Raw genomic sequence first — 22,943 nt, forward strand, 5'->3', positions numbered from 1 at the left:
GCTGGGCAACATATTTTGGCCTTGGGAAGCCTGCGCTGGCGCCAACCGGAGCTTGAAGCTCCAGATTGGAGGTGGGGGGCAGTGGACCCTGCATCCTAGGTAACCACCCATTCCCTAAAGGTAGGCAGACCCTTGGCATGTGGGGCAAAATTGCCGCGCCTCCGAATCCCTGGCTCCGCCACACCCAAAAGCCGCTCTTCCCCAGCGGACCTGTTTGCCGCATTGCGTCTGCAGCAAACGGGATCCGCAGGTCGGCTGGTTTGCCGCGCACCATGGCTCCCAGCTTGCGAGGCCTCCCTTGGTGCTGTCTCTGGCTGTTCCTTGGTGAGTAGGGCACGATGAGGCCCACAACCTGGGCCGTGTCTTTCCGGCATGGGCTGCGTGGCCACAGGGTTCTACGCGGCGCGCCCACCGGGTACCAGTGCTGCAGACGCAATGCGGCAAACAGGTCCGCTGGGGAAGAGCGGCTTTTGGGTGTGGCGGAGCCAGGGATTCGGAGGCGCGGCAATTTTGCCCCACATGCCAAGGGTCTGCCTACCTTTAGGGAATGGGTGGTTACCTAGGATGCAGGGTCCACTGCCCCCCACCTCCAATCTGGAGCTTCAAGCTCCGGTTGGCGCCAGCGCAGGCTTCCCAAGGCCAAAATATGTTGCCCAGCTCCAGAAGCAAGCACCTTGCGGTTCTGAACTCGGGAATTGGAACCACAGCCCATTTATCCGGATATCAACTGAAACTGGAAATCTGATTCTTGTCACATACAGCACTTGGTGCTTCTTTGCTAAATGATTTTTTTTTTTGCAGAAATGAGGACAACTCTCTTCCTTCTTGAGGACATTTGTTATCTTGGCTCTCGAATAGAAATTCAAAGAGAGGCAGGGACCATTGGTGTGATGGCAGAACTTGCTGGGCTTTTGTCTTTCAGATTACAACTGAAACCCAGGGGCAACAGCAACTTGCAATAAATCCTATAAGAAATTATATATTTCAACTTCCTTGGTGATGTTCCCATAAAATGAACCATTATAGCTATTGGATTTGTTTCATGTATATGGTGTACCCACCTTTTTTAATGAAAATTAAATTATTTGGTTTGAGGAATCAAGTGCCCCGGGAAGCCTCCTGCAGTTATTATTATTGATTCTTGTGGTCTCTCCTCAAACTGGGTGTTGGTCAGAAGTGCCTGCTACAAGGAGGTTCACTCCATTCTGGTACTGGTGAAGGAGTGATCATTGGCATCATTTTTATAGCCAGGAAAACATCTTATGGAAATGGGGCCTGTCTATGGAGACTGCTCAGACACCGTGAGGAGAGGGGACCCAGGACTTCCCAGGAGCTATGTAATTCCTGGCTTCTATTTGTAAACCTTACCAAGGAGCATCAGATCTGTATAGAAATCTGAGTCTGCTTCAACGTAGTATAATCTGAAGATAAATCTTACCACTTAACGTGCCTTGACCAAATTTATGTGAAAAGCAAAATCTTATAATCATCTCCTCTCCTGTTGTTTTAAGAATCTATTTGATTTGACATGGAATTTACTGTTTCAGTTTCCTAAGAAACTAACATTTTTCTGTTAGCAAGGCAGAGAGCTGGGTTGTGTAATATTTTTTACATAAATAAATAAATAAATGTTCTTTACTGGTGCCCAGAGCCTGCACCCTCTAAAGCTTGTGTAAATAAAGCTCCATGTCATGGTCACATATAAAGACCTTCCTTGTTTACCAAGAAAACGATTCATGTTCTGCTGGGAAGTCCAAGTTCTGTAATCCTAACAATTTTCTGAGTGGTCTCGCTAATGTTATATCTTTGGAAGAACAAACACAAATTCATGAGGTTATCAGTAAATTGATGTCCTTGGGGACCAGCTGTGAAGAGCAGAATGACGAGCACACAATGTTTTCTTCCTGAGCCTCAGTGCCAGCCAGATCTCCATGTTGATGTTGAGTCTGCTATGCAGAATGGCAATATGGAATTTTTTTTAAGTCTGCTAGTCCACAGGTTTAAGAATTTATCTGTGACAGCTGTACAATCAGGCAAGATACTCAACCTGATCACTTGCTGTTTGCAGTTACTGAAGTCCCATTATAGGTTGTTTTTCCTCTGAGAATCCTGTCTACTATTGTCTTTATACAAGAACCTGATATGTCACTGCATGCATTTTTTAAATTTCTTGTATAACCACCAAAAACCTATTCATTGATCAGAAAAAAAGGACATTATTTTGATGACTTTTTTTTTTTTAATGATTCTTTTGATGACTGCATTGCAAGCTTCTGTTTTTGCAGAATTCACTTAGGTTTGCCGCCCACCACTGCCGCAGTGAAGCTGCTCAGTTCTCAATCCTGGGAAGCAAGCATGCCTTCCTCACTGTCATGCTAAGGACTCCAGGGGAGCTTTTGAATAGCTGAATATTTGTTGAAATATAGAACTTCACATAAATACAGGGACATCATGGAAATGTATAGCAATAGGTATGGTGCTGCTTTAAACCTGGAAGGTTCTAATCCCAGAATACAGATCTGCGGGGTTCATACTTGCTGATCAGTTCAGTGTTTGTTTACCAGCACTGTGTGGTTAGCTGCAGGAAGAAATTCCTGGGGTTTTGTCTTCCTTCCATGGGTGCATGCCACTCAGTATGCATAGTGTCAGTCCAGGCCAGGATGGTGAAGACGCAGCGTCACAGGGAAATGTTTCAAGTGGAATCCTCACTGCAGGCAAATTGCTCACTGGATAATCTCTTCTGATTCCTTCTCCCCCTATAATGAACCAATTTCATAACTTCTGATCAATTAAAACTGGCATCTGGCAGTGTGTGACATGGGTGCCACATGTGTGTCAATTTCAATGAAAATGCTGCGTCTGGGAGTGGAGCCCTGGGCTTGCCTGCCAGCACCTCCTCCCTGAGGCCCCAAGCACAGTATTTATTTTTGGTGCCAGGGATTGAACTCAGGGGTGCTTTAAGCACTGAACCACATCTCCTTTTTATATTTTGTTTATAGACAGGGCCTCACTGAGTTGCTTAAGGCCTTACTAAGTTGCTGAGGCTGGCTTTGAACTAGAGATCCTCCTGCCTCAGCTTCCCAAGCTACTGGGATTACAGGTATGTGCCACCACACCCAGCCCAGAGCACAATTCTTCTTGAGGCTCTATGTAGCATTCTGAGCCGTGCCCTCAGTGAACCCTGGCCTAGACCTAGCCACGAGAATTGTCCCAGGATGGACAGTCACTTTCCTGCTGGCACATGAGGAAAAGTGAAACTTTTCCTCTTGTCTGGAAATATTTGGCTTCCAGAGACAAACCTACAGGTCATGGAGAACACCTTCATCACACTCCTGACACCTTTTGAGCCCCTAAATGGAACTCATGGGGTATACTTAGCAATCACATGAACCCATCATGTTTGAGCTGGGTGTCTGCCCCTTGTAGGGATGGCACCTGTGGATGGAAGGGCTCAGGGGACTCCTGAGGAACTGGAAGAACCCTGTCAGAGCTTCTTACCCCACCAGGGACTCTGATTGACCTCCTGAAAAAAGGAGATTCCAACCAAGATGACTAGCAAAGGGAAAGAGGGGGAGGGGAGACCTGTCGGAGACCATCCACTGTACTGACTCCGGCTGTGCCTCAGCCCTGCCCTTCAATCTCTTAGTGGCAAGTGAAGAGGATGAAGGTGACAGGGCTCTGCCTAGTTTTCAGCACATAATCCTAGTTTTCAGCACATAATCCAGAGCAGCTCTTGGGCTGCTCACTTTCTCCACCACCTCCTCCAAACACACATAGCACACACACGCCAAAACACACATGCCTCATGCCATACACACAACACAGCCACACCATATACACGCATCTACATGCATCTCACACACACCACCTCACTCACATACATACCGCACACATCACACACCTCACAATCTCATATACTACACACTACACATACAGCCCGCATCCTAACACACACTGCACACGCCAGAGACACACACTCCACATTGCATGTGCACACATACACACACAAAGAGCCTCTGGAGGGACGCCTTGGTCACAGCCCTCCCTACTCCAGGACAGGATGCACTGGGGCTGGTACTGTTGCCCCTGGGTGAAGGTCATGTCCACACAGCAACCATATTCAGGTTACTGACCCTAACAAGACCTTATTAACACAATGAACTTCTTTTTCAGAGGTTAGGGTTTTTTCCTTAACGGTGATTTTATTTCAGTGTTTCTTAGACATCCAAAAGATGTCACTTTTACCATCATGTAAGTCACAGCTTCTGAGCCACTTTGCCAGAGCAGGAGCCAGGGAGACACATTAAGGACCACACAGGACCCTGCAAGCCTGAGCATCATTGTCAGTGCAGTCCCCATTAGGAATCACAGGGCTGCTCATTTTGCTCCAACAGCGCCTCTCTCCCCCTTCCCTACCCTCCACTGCTAGAAAGGGTAGCCCACTTCTCTGACCCCTGCACACCTGCCAAAGACCTCATCAGGCCATACGGGCACTGCCCCCCAACGTATGCCAGCTTGAACCCCCTTCACCTGGACTCTCAGGTCAGCAAGTTAGTGGAGAGTTTGTGAAACCAGTGGGGCAGGGAGGCAGAGTAGCCTAGCCATGGCCTGGGGCTGCCTGCCTCCCTCCCTCCCTCCCTCAGACACTGGAGTACAGCTGACCTGGGCAGTGCTGACCTAGACCCCCCCCTCCCCTACGCACGCACGCACGCACGCACACACACACACTGTTGGAAGGGTTATCCTGAGCCAGATTCTGGGAAGGGGAGGTCAGCAATTTACCCATCCAGATACATATTTGCATAATCATGCCTATGGTACTGTGAGGATTAAAAGCAGCTCTTGTTTTCACAGAGCAAAGCCCCCAGTGGTGGGGGAAGAGACCCAGAACGCACAGTCCCTTAAACAGCAATTTGGTGACTAAGGCTCCAGGTTGGTGTGTGAGGCATGAGTCTCACTGCTACCAGATGATGAGTCATTGCTGAATGAAAATGGCTGCCTGCTAGGCAGCTGGAGGAGGGAGTGACAGGAAAAGAGCCAAACTTCTGGTACCTTCCACCTGTCACACTGCACAGGTAGTTACACTGTGTCATGGCAGGGAAGGCTAGAAGCCCTGGTTGCTGCTAAGCAACCTATTGAGGCTGCCCTACAGAGCACAGGACAGCACTCTGCAACAAGGTGATTGGCATCAGACGTCCACAGTGCCCACCCAGTGAAACCTGCGCCACATAAACAGCCCTCCGCATCCTCGCTCTGCTTCTGCCACAACTAACCTCATGGTGTTTTTAATTGCATCTGTACCAAACATTTGCAGGCTTTTTCTCATCATTATTCCCTAATCAGCATGGTGTAACAATTATTTACACAGCGTCTACTCTGCATTAGGTAATGAGTCATCTAGAGATGATTTAAAGAATATGGCCATCTTTCATGGCCTTAGGTCTGCTTAGGATATCTGTATCTTCTTATGCATTGAGGTTGCTTTATGTTTTGCTTGCCTATGAACTTGTCCATTTTATTGAACATATCATTGTCTAGCGGTTCCTGACTTATGGTTTAAAAATTTTTCCATTTTACAATGATGCAGAAGTGATCTGCATTTCCTAGACAACACTTCGAATTTTGCATTTGGGCCTTTCCCAGGCTAGATGAGCAGCCCCGGCTTCTGCAGTGCTGGGCGGCAGCAGCAAGCACAGCTCTCAGGCAGCTCATGATCAATAGTGGGAACAGTTGTCACCATCAGGTATGCCTTATGGCTTCGCCAGGCCATTCCACGGGCAGGAGCGTTGTGTGTCTTTCCACCTGGAGTCATTTTAGCTTGGATGAGGTCGTCAGGATGTGGCCCCATTGCAAGTTGAGGAGCCTCTCAAGATGACGTCCTTATTTTCTAATTCCCTCTACTTTGTGGCTATCTGCGTTTTTTCAATCCAATTCTGCAAATTGGTATTTTGATGTTATTTCTTGATCAGAATGAACAGTGGTTAATATCATTAATATCCCTCCCCTCAAAGGAACAAGTTCTTAAGTTTACTTACTCTGCTTTTCCCTGCTCCCCTCATCCTGTGCTTTCTGGTCTAGGAGGGAGTGTGCTCAGTCCTTTGCTTGGCATTTTGGCTGAACCCCTGAGTCTGTCTGTCTGTCTTGTGCTAATTGTGGATATTTTCTGGAATTTCTGTGTTTGCGGTTTCTGGACTTTTTGGTATTGGATTTTTAGAAATCCCATTGGCTCAGGCTTTTGGGATCCCCCCACACCCCAGCAATCATTGCTGGGTTTATTGTACTGTGGTCAGGGAACAGATCGTGGATTAGGACCACTGCTCAGCAGGTACTGAGGGTTCCTTTGGCCTAGATGGCATTTGTCTATGTTGGTTCCAGTCCTTGTGTTAAATTGGAGGACTCCAGTCCTCTGCACCCTATTTACTTTCCTCATCCAGATCTGTGAGTCATGCTGAGACTCCTCCCTCTGGAATCTGGTTTCCCTTTGGCTGTGCCCCTGTGTGCAGGGGACACGTGGGGAACCCATGCACTAAGCACTGCCAGTCACAACTGCATGGGACTTCTTACAAAGTAGCTGTCTCTGTCCCACTCATTGTTTTTTAAATGTCATTTTGTATTTACTTGTACCAGTATACACATCCCAAAGACTTGCCATTTTTGAGTACACAGTGAAGTGGTATTAGATCCATTCCTGATGTCGCACAGTCACCCACCCTTCACCAGAACTCTTCTCATCTTGCAGAAGTGGAACTGTTCCCATTAAACAGTAGTTCCCTGTCCCCCACAATCCCTGGCAACCACCATTCTCCTTTTCTTCTCTGTGCCTTCAGCTACTTGGTACCTCATCAAGCAGAATCATATACTATTTGACCTTCAGCAATTAGCTTATTACACTAGCAAAATGTCCTTGATTCATCCATGTTGTAGCATGTGTCAGAATTTCCTTTTTTGAAGGTCAAATGGTATTCTGTTGTATGGGAAGACCACATTTTGTTTAACTGTTTGTCTGCCACTGAACACTGGAGTGTCCTGCTTTCAGTTCTTCCTGGTATTTATCCAGAAGTGAGACTGCTGGGCTTGTGGTAGTTCTGTGTTTAATTTTTTGAGGGACCACCATATTGTTTTCCACCACAGCCAGCTGTTGACATTCCCATCAGCAGCACACAAGGCTTCTAGTTTCTCCATATCCTGTCCAACAGTGGCTATTTTCTGGATTTCTTTTTGTTTTTGTTTTTCACAGCAGCCATCCTGACCAGTGTGAGGTACCATTAGCTGCTCTGTAGTGGAATTTAACTTTGTCAGGGACAATATTGGGCCTTAGGGTCCTTGGTCTCCTGTTTGTCTGACGACTCCCTGACTGCCTTTTGTATGTTGTGCTGAGTACCTGGCTCTTTGCCCTAGCCTGACCTCTGGTTTTCTGGAGGATTCAGAGCACACTTAAAGTCATTTGCCTGCATCCCTGTGCCTGCCCTCAGGGCCCGTGATCTTGGGCAGGCCACTCCCTGTCTCCCAGCTGCTGCTCCTCTGTGGGATGAAGAGGCCTGAGATCGCCATCCCCTAGTCCTGGGATTCCTGAGTCTGGCACACAGCTGGCACTTGGTGGTTGATCACTGGCCTTCTGGCTTTGAGGAATATTGGTGGAGTTTATTCTGACATCTTTTCTATTTTCTGTTCTCAAATACTTCCAGGGGGATTCCTATCTTTTTTCTGAGGTCTATATTTTCTTGTTCCTTGTGTAGACAGTCTGTTTAAACTTGTGTTTTATGCCTTAAACATGACTATTTCTTGTCTCGTCAAATTCAGAGATGAACAGCAGCTGTTGAGTGGGTAGAATGTAGTGAGAGGTGGTTGTGGGCAGGACCAAGGCTGGCAGCAGGAGGGGGGCGGGGCTTGTGTGTGTGGCTGTGCCTGTCACCAGGTTGCCAGTAGTAGAGGCCTCCACACTAATCCAAACAGGATTTAGAAGGGCCAGTGCAGTCCAGCAGGAGCGGGTGGGGGTCAAGGACATAACACAGAGCCAACAAATGTGCACAGGAACCCCACATCCAGCACAGAGCAGGCACTTAAGTGGGGAAGGGTGGCAGTGGGACAATGGGCTGGAACCAGAGGGTCAAAACCAGTGACAGGATGGGCTGGGGCTGGGGCTCAGTAGTAGACGCTCGACTCGCATGTGTGAAGCACTGGGTTTGATCCTCAACACCACATAAAAAATTTTAAAAATAAAGGTATTATGTCCATCTACAACTAAAATAATATTTTTTTTTTTAAAAAAAAAAGTGACAGGAGATGAATCTGCTTGGCATCCTGAGGACTAGCAGCTACTAGAACAGGAAGAAAAGGACCTGGGCCCAGGAGGGCCTGTTCCCTCCTCCCTCCATTGCCCCTCCCAGGCTGCTCAGAGTGTGTTGGAGGGTGGGTGGAGGGTCTCAGCCCAGGAGATTCTTGCCGGAAGAGAACACCTGGGGGCAGGGGCCAGCTGACCTCTTGGAGAGGGAGGGCTTTGACCAGACTGAGACAGTGAGAGGGAAGCTCAGAGGTTGAGGGGGGGTTGCTGTAGAGGATGTTAAATTCCAAGTGGAAGAAGCATGACAGCAGAAGCCTGGCAAGGAGCACCAGGGTGACTGAGCACTTCCCACGTATTCCAGGTTTCGTCGGCCCGGAGTACTCCAGCAGCCACATGGTGGAGGGACAGCAGGGTATGTGATTAAGATGTGGGCTGGTGCAGAGACCCTGAGGCCACCGAGGAAGATCGTGGGCCTAAGGAACCCTCTGCACACGCCACAGACACACCCACCACATTGCATGTGCACACATACACACACACAAAGAGCCTCTTGGGGGGGGCACTTTCCTGCTCAGATGGGCTGGGAGCTCTAGGGCCCTCCACCAACCCCTTTGGGCCCTAGGCACTTTAATCCTGGAAGAGTCATCCCCAGGCCCAGTGGGTCCTGCAACCTCCAGCAAAATCTCTGGACCTGCTCCTCCTGGGGCAGCAGGTTGATTATTATAAATTAATTACACACCTGGTCCTCTGCACTGTGGCCTATAAAATGTGTACAAACAAGCTTCTCTAAAAGACGGGCAGCCCAGCCCACTGCAGAGACACCTGCCCTCTAGGAGAGGGGCAGGGACGCCTTAGGGTACCGCGGCCTCCAGTGGGAGCTGTGGACCTGGGGCTGCACCAACCTGGAGAGAAGGTGCTCCCTGGAGGGCCTGGTGCCGGAGGGGGTGCAGCCCTGTGTTCTTCAAGCAAGGCTCCTTGGCAGGAGTCGCCTACTCACCCCCTCAGGCCACTCCCCTGGTGTCCAGTGGCTCTGAGCCTGGGATGACTCAGCCTGAGGATGACTTTCCAGGTATCCGGGTGTCAGTGACCCTCGCTGCAGCCGTCTCCTGCAGGCTCAGCCCTGTACAGACATGGATCGCCACAGACTGAGAGCCGCTGTGGGGATGTGTGATGCTGAAGCTGCCACCTCATGTCTCCCGTGTGTTCTGAGGCAGTTGTGGGGGATGGCAGCTGCTCTGCCACTCCTGGGCTGGGCTTGGGGATCCCCCCAGCCTGTTGGTGTGGCTGCTATTTGTGCTCATTGAAGGAGCCTTTCCTGCTACAGAGAGACAGAGCCAGACTCCACTTCCTAAATCATGCACCACCTAAAGGACTTTCCTGTCTTGTGCTGTGGGGGAGGAAGGCCACCTTTGGGGAAGCCTCAGCACCAGGGACTTTGGATGTGAATCATGAAGGTTACATTTGTAGTCAGAAAGAGGAAAGAACCCATTCAGCCCCAACAGCTAATTTAAAATTGTTCTCCTTTAAAACCATAATGTTGCCCCTCCCTCCAGTGAAAGGAACTTTTAAGAAAAACCCAAGCGCTGTTGCCTGGTACCTGAAAACTGAAACTGCTTCCAGATTTGCCTGCGTAGCTGCCCAGGCCTCATTCCAGTTGAAGGCTCTGGGCTCCCCCAGGACAGGAAAGAAAGGGCAGTGTGTGGGGGGGTGGGGTCTCCATTCCCAAAGAGCAGGGGCATGGATGGAGCTGGGCCCTGCAGATCCCACCCTTGAGAAGCAAAGAACCGGTTGGAGACAGGGCAGAAGCAGGGTTGACCTTGCAGCCAGACCAGGGTGGGGTTTGCACACATGGTGGGAGCTGGAGCTGGCTGTGCCACTCTGGAGGCTGCAGGAGAGGGTGATGTGGGGCCAGATGGCCATGCTCTGCAGCCCAGAGGACAGCAGTGGAGACGACCTGAAAATGACAGAGAGGGACACTGTGACAGGGAGAATTGCAGAAGGAGGACACGCCCCTGAGAATGCATCCCAACCAGGCTGAGAGGACAGTGTCAGTCCCGTCCCCCAGCATGTGCCTTCCCTTTACCTGCTGGGGACCCCCCTCCCCCACAGAGGAGGCATCACCGCCTCCCCCTGGGGACTGGCTTTGCAGGACACTTGTGCAACCACCAGGATTCCTAAAACAGGTCCTCCACAGCTAGTGTCAGCCCATGCTGGTTTCTGCCATGTCACCCAGAGCCCTGCCTGGGCCACATCATCCGTGCACGGTTACCTTCCCTGGTCCCAACAGCCACTCTTCCAGAACAGGAGAGGAGACCATAGCAACCTGTGACCCTCCCATGCCCAGCCTGTCCCTTGAACTTGGCACCCTGGCTTCGCCCCACGAAGCACCCCCGCTGACAGCCGGGTGTGGCTGTCTCGGGCACTTGTTGGTTCATTTGACAATCTGCTGGGTGCCAGGAGGATGACGTCTACGTGAGTCAGAAAGGAGTGGGAGGCGAGGGCGGTGAAAGTGGTTCTCAGAGGGAAAAACTGCTCTGCACGTTCCACCTGAGTGCCCAGGAAGTGGCTGGGGCACAGGGAGGGTGGCTTCCTGCAACTGGGGGCAGTTAGAGGAGCCCTGGAGGAACAGGTCAGATTGGGGCACAAGGTTTACCAGGGAAAGGTGTTCCAGGTGGCAGCACAGGCAGGGGTGGGGACAAATGGGGAGGAGCCTCAACCCTTGCATGAGACTGGATGGGAGACATGGAATTCCTCAATGAGCCCTATTTGAGCCCTCTGTATGTCCCTGTGCTCACCTCTCTATAGCCCACAGGGGGTCCTGATGGGACAGGTGTGGGAAGCGGCCCCTGCCCCAAGTCTGCCCTGACTCTGGGCATAATTATGAGTCCCTAGGATACTAGGTGTGTTCACAGCTGGCCCAGCTAGTCCCCAGGTGTGCTCAGTGTGTTGGTGCGGACACTGGGGGACATACCTGCTGGCATGAGCTTAGGTGGGTAGAGAGGCTTTCAGAGAAGCTGGGGGAGAGGCTGCTCTGCCCTCGGAGCTTTTGTAGGGCAGGTGCCACCTGGGGTGAGGGGCTAGCGGCCCCCCGGCAGTCTTCTTCCATAACCCCACCTTCTAGTGGGGGGTCTTGTGCTGAGAGTAGGCAGGTCTCCCTGGTGTCCAGGGCTGGACACTGGAGCCTTTCCCCTGGAGCTCCTCCAGGGGCTTCTCGGATGTGCGAGCCAGCCTTTCCTGGGGACGTCCGTACCCCCAGTTCTCCACAGCTGCTCTCCAAAGTCCCTGGAGTCTCCCCGCTCTTAGAAACCTGGTCTCCAGACTCCAACCCTCCTTCTGACCAGGGTGCCCTCTGCTCTTGAGGCACCCAGTCTCCCCACCTGTCCAGCCCACTGTCCAAGCATATTCCCGTGTATCCTTCCCTAAAACAGTGCCCCCAAGGGAAACCAGGGTGTCCTGCCCCCACCCAGGCCTGTTGGACATCGATGCCCATGAGGACGTCCCAGCGAAGCAGAGACTGGCGTGACCACACCCGGGGTCACCCCAGGCTTCCCACCACCTCCACATACTGTTTTGTGGGGCTTGCATTTTGTGTTGGGTTTTTATTTTTAATTAGAGACAGGGTTTCCTTTTTGTTGCTATGAAAGCCACTGTGATACGTTACTGGCCAGGCTCACTGGTCCCTGCCAGACCCCTCTCCTGAGACCCTGAGGAGCCAGGCAAAGCACATGTGAGGGTGGCTTCAGTGATGGCACTCCCAGTTTCCTGTCGTGGCCACTGTGCCCAGCGGGCTTCCAGCCCACATGGATGCCCTGAGCTCCCCAGCTTGTCTCCTTCCCTTCTGTCAGGCAGGGGCACATGGCCTCTCCAGACCCTCGGCCCTGCTCCTCGGGAGCTGCCCCCAAACCCTGCTGTGCCCAGGCTTCACCATCCCATCAGCACTCCCTTCTAGCTCGCAGCTGCGGCCTTCCAGCAGCCAGATGCCGGACAGGGAATGCAGGGATCCCACCCAGCTGCCCCTTAGAGAGGCCAAGAGAATGGATGTCCAGCCTGGTGGATGGGCAGATGGGGGCCACAGAGAAAAACCCCTTGCTCACCAGAGCCAATGGTGAGCTCTGGGAGGCGGGTGAGTTTTGATTTTATTCAGTGTATCTCTTGACAGGTGAGCATGGGTGCCATGTTCTAAGGTGCGGGTAAAGCACAGTTCACTCAGCTTGCCCCCGTGGTCTGCAGTCAGCAAACAGCAGACACGGGATGTCCAGGGCCTCAGCTGGGTAGTTCAGCACGACCCGAGGCACCAGTCTGGACAGGGTCGGCTCTCCTATGGCCTCTCCAGGGAGCAGGACTGGCTCCTTCCTCTTCTGCCTGGTGGCATTGCAGATCCGCGCGGTGGCACATGAGCCAGCAGGCCTGGGTCCAGTCCCTGTGAGTTCTCACTGCCTCAGTTTCCACGGGTTTAAGGGTGGAATTGTCTAGTGTGACACACCAGTACCTATAGCCTGGCATCAGCACTGTGGCCTTCTTGGGACAAGTGGCAGTTGTCACCAGCAGCAGTAAGTGCCACTGAGGGCATCATGGGGCCATGCTGTTAGTAGGCAGGGCCTCTGCAGGGACACAAAGGAATTGAGGAGAGAACCCAATGAAAGCCATAGCCCCCTCCAGGGAGCACTCTGCATGATCACTCCACATCCAAGGGCACACTGGTGGGCGGGGCTCGGGTAGCCTGGGGTGAGCATGTGGTGGGAGGGGCTGTTGCGGGCAGGCGGGAGGCTGGCCATGACATCCTGGCTCCCTGTGTTACAGTGCACCAGGTCCTCCTGGTCTCCGCCTGCCAGGATGCCAACTTTAGCGCCCTCATCCAGAAGCGCTGCCTGACCCGCTTCCAGGAGGACATGGAGGCCCTCGGGAAGGATCTGTGGTGCGACTGGGACAAGACCGTCCGGTGAGTCCTGCACTGCGGGTGCTGGAGTTGTGCCTGGGGCAGGTACCTACCCTCTTGCTGCAGAACCCGGTGGGAGGTTCCTCTACAGGCCACAGGGGCTGGGGAGAAGTCGTGAGTGGTTCCTCCCCAGCATATGGGATGACGGCATTAAGGACAAAGGAGGGCCCTGGGGGAGGGTGGGCATGAACAGTGAGGGTGGGAAGAGGCTGTGGGTGCTAGGGAGGCTGCGGGTGCTGGGGCAGTAGGAGATGCAGTGTTCAGATCAGGCTGGGGATGCTTGTGGCCATCTGAGTACAGGGGTCCAGGCACAGCTGAGCCTAGTTCAGGGCCTGGGCCCTGAGTGACTGAGTCTTGTGGTAGGAGAGAGTCTTGCAGGGACTTCCACTGGTTCCTTCGGTCCCTGTCATCAGCCCAAGTCTGTCCTTCCCGCCCGCCCCCTGGGACACCATCCTGTTCAGGCTCAGAGCTTTCCTGAAGGCTGGGTCAGACCATCACTAGAGGGCGGCTCTCGCTGAGCTCTTCCTCTTTGTGGCCTGGCCCTCCTACCAAAAGACTCTTGTTCGTCCAGCCCTCACACGCTCGCTCGCTGCCTCCCAAGGCCTCTCAGATGATGGACACTTTCCGCCAGCCCCTGAGGTATGAGAGAAACCAGGAAGCTGGGGACCCGCCATTGAGGCCAGAAGCTCAGAGCGGAGGCCTAGGAGAGTCTTTGTGGAAGGGAGGTGGAGCCGGTGTCATCCAGAAGGAGCACATGTGGTTGGTTTCTAAGGACCCAGGACACCCTGGGATTCCTGGTGGGCACTGGGCAAGTCCAGGAGATTGGAAGTCCTTCACCCGAGCTGACAACTCCTCAGGGGTGGGGGCACAGGCTGGAGTGAGCAGGGGGTGAACACCCAGGGCGCGTCTTCCGTCCGCAGAGGCCAGGAGGTGGGGGCTGTGTTGCTCCTCTGAGCTGAGATTCCGGCCTCTCCCTGTCATGGAGCCCGTCAGCCTCTTTCTCTTATGAAGTCAGGCAGAGTGGCCCCCGTCTTTCCCTCTCCCAGCTGTCCAAGGACAGAGCCATCTCCTTCACCCCTGGGGGCCTTCACTGAGCCCAGCAGAGTCTGCACTCAGTTCTCACCTGTTGGAGTGAGTCCGGACCTCAGAAGCAGGAAAGAAAGCAGTCAGGATGCACGAGGTGGACACAGGAGAGCAGCGTGGGCCTCAGAGCTGCAGACGCACGCTCCAGGCCTCTGCTGGAACTCAGGTGTAGAGAGTGCTGCCGCCAGCGCAGAGTGGCCAGAGCAGCCGGGCTCCTCACCTCATCTTAAACTGCATTCTCCAGGCCCCTTGGAGACTTTGGGTTTCATTTTCTAAGCTGAGGAATGAATTAGGAGTTGGAAGCTGAGAGGAGAGAGGTGGTTAAAAACGACAGCACAGCCTGTCTCCTGGCCAGTTGGCTTTCTGCCTCAGCCAAGTACTTTGTATTTAAGTTAAAGATGGTATTTATCATTATCCGGGGTGACCCACTAGGAGCCCCAGAGAGACACACACTGCCTGCTCTGTGCAGCAGTCATTGATCTGTGCAGGCTTACAAACCGGAGCCTCGCGGAGACGGCAGGGGACGCCAGCATCATCCTGTAAGAAGTGGCAGTGCTAGGTCATTGCACACAGAGGCTGCCACAGGTGGTCTCGGACGGTGCTTGGACACAGAGGGAAAAGCCGCACTCAGGCCAGCAGAGCGCACCCACACTGGAGCCTGGCGGTGCACACCTGGGCACAAAAGAGGGCACAGCTATTGCAAAATTTACTTTATTTGCAAAGAAAATAAAGACAATTTAGGAACCAAGCAGCAAAAATCCACTCCACAGTTGCTCCTCAGCAAGTCAGCTCTGCCCTGTCAGTCCCGGGGCCTGTGGCAAATCATGATGTTCCTCTGAGATGTCCACCTCCGGATGCTGGGACCTGTGAGTCTGTCGCGTCACACACCACAGGGTGTAATCCAGGATGCTGGTCGGTCAGGTGACCCTGACATGGCAGATCATGGACTACCCAGGTGGGTCCATGGAAATCAAAAGGCCCCTTAAGGGGTCCCAGCTTGGACCACTTCAGGACCTTCATGTTGACTTTGTGCCCTTTCAGCCAGGCCTCCTTTGAGCACTTCCTCTTCCTGGTACCAGGAAATGTCCTGGGCTGACCTCTTCCTCTCCCTGCCTCAGCCCTGGAATCACACCCTCCTCCCAGGAGCCTGCGATTTTATTGGAGAATGGAATTTAGGGGCCAGTTTGGGTGGAACCAGTGGAACTTACAAGTGCAGAAGGCAGCGGGGCGACCCCCTTCCACCTGGGGTGGCAGGTGGCTAGGCAGAACAAGGTGCCTCCCGGACCCCCTCACGGTTCGCGGGCTCTGCAGGCCCACAGATGGAGCAGATGCGCAGGTGGGAACTCCTGAGGAGGCCAACACCGCATCTCCAGGCAGAATCCCTAAACCTGCCCTAGACCCTTCAGCTGGCGGGTGAGCATGAACCTTGGCTGAGTCCCCTGATTGCAGATGTCCGCCACATCTCAAAATGACCCCACTGCCGTGCCTCGGCTAGTGTTTGAGTGCCTGGGTCCTAGAGCCTGGCCAAGTTGACTTATAAGACTGACCCTCACATTGTGGCTGAGGTCAGCTCTACTGAAGCGAGTGTTTAGAGAACTGTCCCTCCTCCCCACTACTACCCCTCCCATTTCTCTATCCTTACCACTTCCTGTGGGCAAGCAGCTCATTCGTTCCTGGTGTTTCCTTCCTGTATTTCTTTTGCACATCTAAGCAAATGTGTGCACTTTTTCTTACATCAAGGGTCGTCTACTAAGCATCTCCCCTTGTACTTTGGTGTACTTGGGTTGCTTTGCAATTGTTTTGTTTTCACTTTATCCTGGAAATTCCTCTTTATCGGGGCAGAGAGCTTACTATTCATTTTCACGGTTGCATAGTACTCCACAGAGCAGATTCTCTACCATTTTCTTATGAAATTGGTTTCAGTGTCTTCCAACTTCAAACAGGACTCACAGATGGCCCTGCCTGTGTGTTTTCATATCGTAGGAACTGCACCTTCAGGGCAGACACCTGGAAGTAGAATTGCTGAGTCCAAAGGGAGGGCATTTGTAGCATTGTTAGGGATTACTGTTTGTCCTCAGTTTGCATCCCGCCAGCAGCCCCAGGTCTGCCTGCTTCCCTCAGCCTGCCAACGCCACGTTGTCATGTGAGGACTGCCACTGGCTGATAAGGGGGAAATGATGTCTCAGAGGTGTGTTCTTTTACGCTTCTCTAATTATGAGTGAGTCCAACACCACTCATATGTTGAAGGCCCATCCTTGTACCTTTTGTGATGGGTTTGATCATGTCTCTTCCCCATTTCATTTCGTTTCATTTCTCTGCCATGTGGGGGTGGAGCTCAGGCCTTACACGTGCTAGGCAAGAGCTCCATCGCTGAGCTGCACCGCAGCCCTCTGGGCCTTTTAAAGAGCCCTGAGTCTCCCAACTGGTTGTGGCCTTTCTCCTTTGCTTTCATTGCTGTGAAGGGTGTTCACCATAGTCAGAGACGTCTGCTTCACACGTCTGGGGGTGTGGCAGAGAGCCTTCCCGGGCTCACCATGCTTTCCTCTGCCTACTCCCAAACCCGTGGTCTGTCTGGAGTTTACTCTTGCATGCAGTGTGAAGTATGAACCAAATTTCGTCTTCTGGATGGGCCACCCAGTTGTCTCATTTATCAAAAAGTCCATCTTTGCAGGGCTGGGGACATAGCTCAGTTGGTAAAGTGCTTGCCTCCCATGCACAAGGCTCTGGGTTCAATCCCCAGCACCACACACACACACACACACACACACACACACACACAAAACGGGTCAGGGTGTGGCTCAGTGATAGAGCACTTGCCTAGCACGTGTGAGGCACTGGGTTTGATCCCTGGCACCACATTAAAAAAAAGAAAAAAGAAAAATGTCCGTCTTTGCCCAGTGACTTGAAATGCCACTTTGGTCATGTACTTGAGTATCCAGTGCAGTTTGCCCAGCCCTTTAAATAATCTCCCTCTTCTTTTTTTTTTTTTTTTTTAATTTGTTCTAATTAGTTATACATGACAGTAGAATGAATTTCAATTCATTGTACACAGATGGATATAGCTTTCTCTTCTCTGGTTGTACATGAAGTAGAATCACACCATTCGTGCCATTGTACATGTGCCTAGGGTAATGATGTGCATCTCATTCCACCATCTTTCCTACCCCCTTGTCCCCTACTCTCCCCATACTCCCCTTTGCCCTACCCAAAATTCCTCCATTCTTCCCATAACCCTCACTTCCCAATTTGGATCAGCATCCACTATCAGAGAAAATACTTGGCCTTTGGTTTTTTAGGATTAGCTAACTTTGCTTTGCATGATATTCTCCATCTCTACCCATTTACCTGCAAATGCCATAATTTTATTCTCTTTTAAAGCTGACTAATATTCCATTGTGTATATATACCACAGTCTCTTTATCCATTCATCTGTTGAAGGGCATCTAGGTTGGTTCCACAGTTTAGCTATTGTGAATTGAGCTCCTGTAAACATTGAGGTAGTGGTGTCCCTGTAGTATGCTAAAATTTCTAGTCCTTTGGGTATAGACTGAGGAGTGGGATAGCTGGGTGAAATGGTGGTTCCATTCCAAGTTTTCTAAGGAATTTTCATACTGTTTTCCAGAGTGGATGCACCAATTTGCATACCCACCAGCAATGTATGAGTGTGCCTTTTTCCCCCACATCCTCACCAACATTTATTGTTTATATTCTTGATGGTTACCATTCTGATTGGGGTGAGATGAAATCTTAGAGCAGTTTTGATTTGCATTTCTCTAATTACTAAAGATGTTGAACATTTTTTCATATATTTATTGGTCGATTGTATATCTTCTTCTGAGAAGTGTCTGTTCTGTTCCTTAGCCCATTTACTGATTGGGTAATTTGTTTTCTTGGTGTTAAGATTTGTGAGTTCTTTATATATCCTGGAGATTAGTGCTGTATCTGGTGTGCATGTGGAAAAGATTTTCTCCCACTCTGTAAGCTCTCTCTTCACATAATTGATTGTTCCTTTTGCTGAGAAGAAGCTTTTTAGTTTGAATCCATCCCATTTATTGATTCTCGATTTTATCTCCTGCGCTTTAGGAGTCTTGTTAAGAACATAAGACCTAATCCAACATGATGAAGATTTGGGCCTACTTTTTCTTCTGTTAGGCACAGGGTCTCTGGTCTAATTCCTAGGTCCTTGATCCGCTTTGAGTTGAGTTTTGTGCATGATGAGAGAGAGGGGTTTAATTTCATTTTGCTGCATATGAATTTCCAGTTTTCCCAGCACCATTTGTTGAAAAGGCTATCTTTTCTCCAATGTATGATTTCAGCACCTTTATCTAGTATGAAATAACTGTATTTATGTGGATTTGCCTGAGTCCATACTGGTAATCTGTCCTCCAGAACCAACGTCTCTGCCTCATGCTGAGTGTGCCCCATCATCCCTTTGTTTGTGGGTTGTGAGCAGGAACTTACCATGGCAACCAGCATCAGTGAGCGCCTCTGTGCGTCAGGCTTTGTGCTGGCCACTCGACATGTGGCCTCATTCAAGTAAGCAATGGTCTGCCGAGACACAGGATCCTTGTATCCCCACTTTGTATGCCCAGGGCCACACAGCCAGTGACAGAAGGCACTCTCCTGGTCCCCAGAGGAGGTGCAAGGATGCCCTTCCACCACAGAGGAGTAAGACTGGGCTTTAGCAGCCATCTCAGCTCCTGCCAGTGTCCAACGGGCCTGGCGGAGTCCATGTGCATCAAGAGACCAAGCTGGCGGCTGGGGCTGGGGCTCAGCAGTAGAGTGCTCGCCTAGCACGTGTGAGGCCCTGGGCTCGACCCTCAGCACCACGTAAAATAAATAAATAAAGTAAAGGTATTAAAAAGAGAGAGACCAAGCATGGTGCTTGGGCTAAAGGCAGCCTTTCTGGGGGTCTTCTTAGCAGAGGAGGTCCAGGGTAGACAAGCTTGTCTAAAGGATCCAGCAGCAGAAGAGAGGAGAAGGAGAGGAGCCACACCGTGCAGACAGGAAGCCAGGGCCGGCTGTCAGCAGGCGTCAGCAGGCAGCAGTGGCATTGGGGAAGTAGGGCTCTGACATGAGGGCCCGATCAGCAGACACTCAGATTCTCCCGTCCTGAGCAGGGTCCGTGGCTGAGCCAGGCAGGTGATTGGGTGGGGGTCTTAGGCATAGGGAAAGGAGACTTTCTGGGCCAAGTGCAACTGAGGCTTGTCACTGGGGCAAACAGAGCAGGGCAGCTGTGGGCTCGGGTGTCTAGGACCGGGCTGACACTGAGGGCAGGGGACTCTAAAGGCAAAAGCCCTGGGGACAGAGGCACCCCTACCTGCCTGAGGTCCTAGTTGTCCTGGGGGCCTGGGCTGGGCCTGCAGGTGGCTCTGGAAATGTAAGGACACTTCAGACTCAGAGATGGGAGAAGACTCTGGGTGTGCGTCAGAGAGGCCGAGTGTGAGCAGCTGGCCTTCTGTGGGATATATGCAAATATACAGGGAGCATGGGGACAGCTCTCCAGCCAGCTGCCCAGGCCCAGTCCAACAGCCGCCTCCTGTGTCAAAGCAGACAGAAAGGAGGACCCTCATCGGCCCACCTCACAAGCACTGGAGGGTTCTAGGGTGCCTTAGCCCCCCTGTGCACCACTGCTCAGAGGGAGAAACGCCTGAGTGCAGTCCCAGGACTGACAGGAACACTCGGGCCACCTCCAGCACCAGACCTTCTCGGGCGGCCCTCCTGGAACTGTGGGCTGCTCTGCTTCTGCCTGTTCCAGGTATGTAACAACTAATGCTTGGCCTGTGGCCACTGATGCCAGTGTGGACAGATGGTTCAGTACCAAACAGGTCTCTGCAAAGCTGGTGAGCTCACAGGCCAAGCTCCCCTCTGTGCACCTTGCCAGCTGTCATTTGACGGGGAATGGCAGGAGGATCTCATTAAACCGCACCCCTCGTCTGCGAGGAGAAATGTAATGTCATTTAGTGTATTTGCTGGGAATATAATCTAATTGGGGAGAACATGGGAAAATGTGTCATCAGGAACTCTCATTTCCAGAGACCTTGGTGTGAGTGTTGGAAGGAAGGGAAAGCAAAACAATGTAGAAGAATCTCGAACATGCCAGGACTCAACTAGAAAGTGGGTGGCTTCTTTGTTTTTTAACTTAAGATATTTTCAACTGGTACATAACAACATAAAAATCGTACATATCAGAGGGGTACAATGTGGTGTTTTGAGATGTGTGTATACATTATGCAGTGTTTCAATCAGGGCAGACCTCCATCTCTGACGTCTATTTTATTCACGGTGAGAACAGACTCCTCGTCTATAACCACGCTGCGGTGCAACACCCGCCACCTCTTGCTCCTACTCTCTGTGGCTTGGTCCCCACCAGTCATCCTCCATCTTCCCCTCCCACTCTCCCAGGCTCTGGGAGACCAACCCTTAGATTCCACACGTGAGTGAGAGCAGACTCTACTTGTCTTTCTGTGGTCGGCTCTGCCTGGCTCATCTCCCTTAATGTGATCTGCTCTTCCACCCACGCTGGGGCAGAGGACAGCATCTCCTCCTCCTTTTGGGCTGAACTGCTGAGCACCCCGTTATGCGTCTGCACCGCATTTCCTTTGCCCATTCAGGCATCGATGGGGGCTGCGGTGGCTTCCGTTCTTGGCTGTTGTGAACTATGCTGCAGTGAACTTGGAGTGCAGGCATCTCTTTGACATACCAATTGCATTTCTGGTGAAATCAGAGATGGGATTTCTAGGCCATATGGTACTTCTGTCTTCAAATTTCTAGAAAAATGGTTGGTTTTAAAATGACCCCACTTGAGGTTTCCTACCTAGACAAGCAATGCTAGATTGGCCATGACAGAAAGGGCCTCTCGGCTCCTCCCCTTCTGGACAACTTCAGGGCTCAAGGTGTCCTGCCAAAGGCAGGAGCTCTGGGAGACAGGCCACTGTCTGCTGTGACCCAGAGAGCCCAACTTCACCTTCACAGGACCAAGCACCTGCTCCCTCTGCCCTAAAGCTTCTGCATGGCTGAACACTGACCACTCTGTTTGTGTCTTATTACATCCAGGGGCCCAGGTCTCTGTGGCCCTGGCCAGAGTCTGAGAGGTGGAGGACTCGAGGCTGCCTCCGGAGGATCCCTCTGCACTGACCCCACGCTGGGTGATGAAGAGCCCTCTGGCCTGGCCCTAGAGCTGCCCAGTTATGAGCAAGGGTGTCGGGGCCCCAGCAGGCAATTGGCTGCACAGCAGGTTCCCTGGAGGATGCAGGGCAAGGGTTTAGGTTCCTGCTGCGACTGTTTCTCGGGATGTCAGTTTAGGTAGGAGGCCCAGCATCCAGATGACTGCCAACCTGGGCAGGGTGCATTAACCTACTGTGGGCTTCTCCTGGGCTTGCCACATCCCCCTTTCTGATGTTGGAACACAGAGCCTCCTTTGTGTGTCCCAGTTAAAAGATTCAAGTCAGGAAATTCTTCAGAACTCCGCAGCAAAGTTGCAACAGCTGCTTTTGTTTTGAATCCAACAGGAACTGAGAGGAGGCTTCTTTGCAGATCACCAAGAGCTCTGGGGTGGTGGGCATGCCACAATCCCTGTGCTCCTGCCCAGCCTCACTTACCTCCCCAAGGTGTCCTGGGGTGCCTATCCCAGGGTGCTTAGCAAGCAGCCATCTGCCAAAGGTCTCGCACAGGATGCCTATTGGCCTGCATCCCTTCCACCTGCCTGGAGTCTTCAAAGCAGGGGCTGGGGCTGCTTCACTTCCCCAATGAGACCGTCCGTGGAGGCATCTGCTCTGGAACTTTCCAGGTGCCATGGGCATTTGGGTCACATTTGTGCTCAGCCTCATGGCAAGGGTTGGGAGGCTGATATCCACGTGAATAGATTCCATGGAAGGGTGCCCAGCATGGTCATGTGTCACAGGATCTGAAGGCAAGCGCCTGGGTCTAGACCACACCTGCCCACTGCCACATTGTCTTTCAGGCTTTATCCCACTCTGTGGCAGTGGAAAGGTGGGCAGAAGATCCTTCCCCCACCCTCTCAAAAATGTGTCCCTAAAGTGCCCATGGGTACTGCCACAGCTCTCCTGTACCAGCCTTGAGCCTGTCCACAGTGACAGTCCCTCAGCCAGGGCAGCACAGCTGGTTGCCAAACACCGTCCCCTCCGAGCTCCACTGCAGCTGACCTAGGGTCCAGATCCAGATCTTGGAGCCACAGGACCAAGCTTGGAGGGCAGGATGTGCTGAGGAGGAAGGAAGGTACCATGGGAGCTTCCCATGCCCAGGTCCGGCTTGCAGAGGAGGGCCTGGAACCCACCTTCCCCACCACTTGCCAGGTGCAGCCTGCAGGGGCATGTGGGGGAGAAGAGGGGCTGTAGGAGACTGGGCAGACAGGGTGTGGCTCACAGTCCCCCCCCCCCAGCTGCCTTGTCACCTGCCAGCAGGCACCCCTCCCCCTGCTGTGTGCCACCAGCTGGCGGCACGTCTTGCAGTGGGAGACCCTCACAGGCAACAGTGGCATTTCGGTCACAGTTGCCTCACTGAATACTGGATGCCTGCTCCAAGATGGGTTCTAATGGGGATCCCTAGAGGCTCTGTGGATGCCCAACTGCTGGACTGGGGGGCTCTGGGGGTAGGAGAAGAAGAATCCCACCTTCTTTCTCA

General features: G+C 52.1%; 1 protein-coding gene across 4 annotated transcripts in view; it reads left to right on the plus strand.

Moving 5' to 3' along the window:
- Ramp1 (receptor activity modifying protein 1) overlaps positions 1 to 22,943 on the plus strand; it is a 44,044-nt gene that overhangs the window by 3,782 nt on the left and 17,319 nt on the right. The window contains exons 1-4 of one of the 4 annotated variants that reach the window (XM_048808850.1): positions 123 to 324; positions 8,643 to 8,693; positions 13,082 to 13,220; positions 14,036 to 14,045. In XM_048808850.1, the coding sequence (XP_048664807.1) occupies positions 138 to 324; positions 8,643 to 8,693; positions 13,082 to 13,220; positions 14,036 to 14,045 (387 nt within the window). In that variant the 5' untranslated portion in view covers positions 123 to 137. Of the gene's footprint in view, positions 1 to 122; positions 325 to 8,642; positions 8,694 to 13,081; positions 13,221 to 14,035; positions 14,046 to 22,943 lie in introns of those variants that run through there. The other 3 variants (XM_015481646.2, XM_048808851.1, XM_015481647.2) reach the window with 3 other exon arrangements.

Source organism: Marmota marmota, unplaced genomic scaffold (assembly GCF_001458135.2).
Source record: "Marmota marmota marmota unplaced genomic scaffold, marMar, whole genome shotgun sequence".
Classification (NCBI taxonomy): domain Eukaryota; kingdom Metazoa; phylum Chordata; class Mammalia; order Rodentia; family Sciuridae; genus Marmota; species Marmota marmota.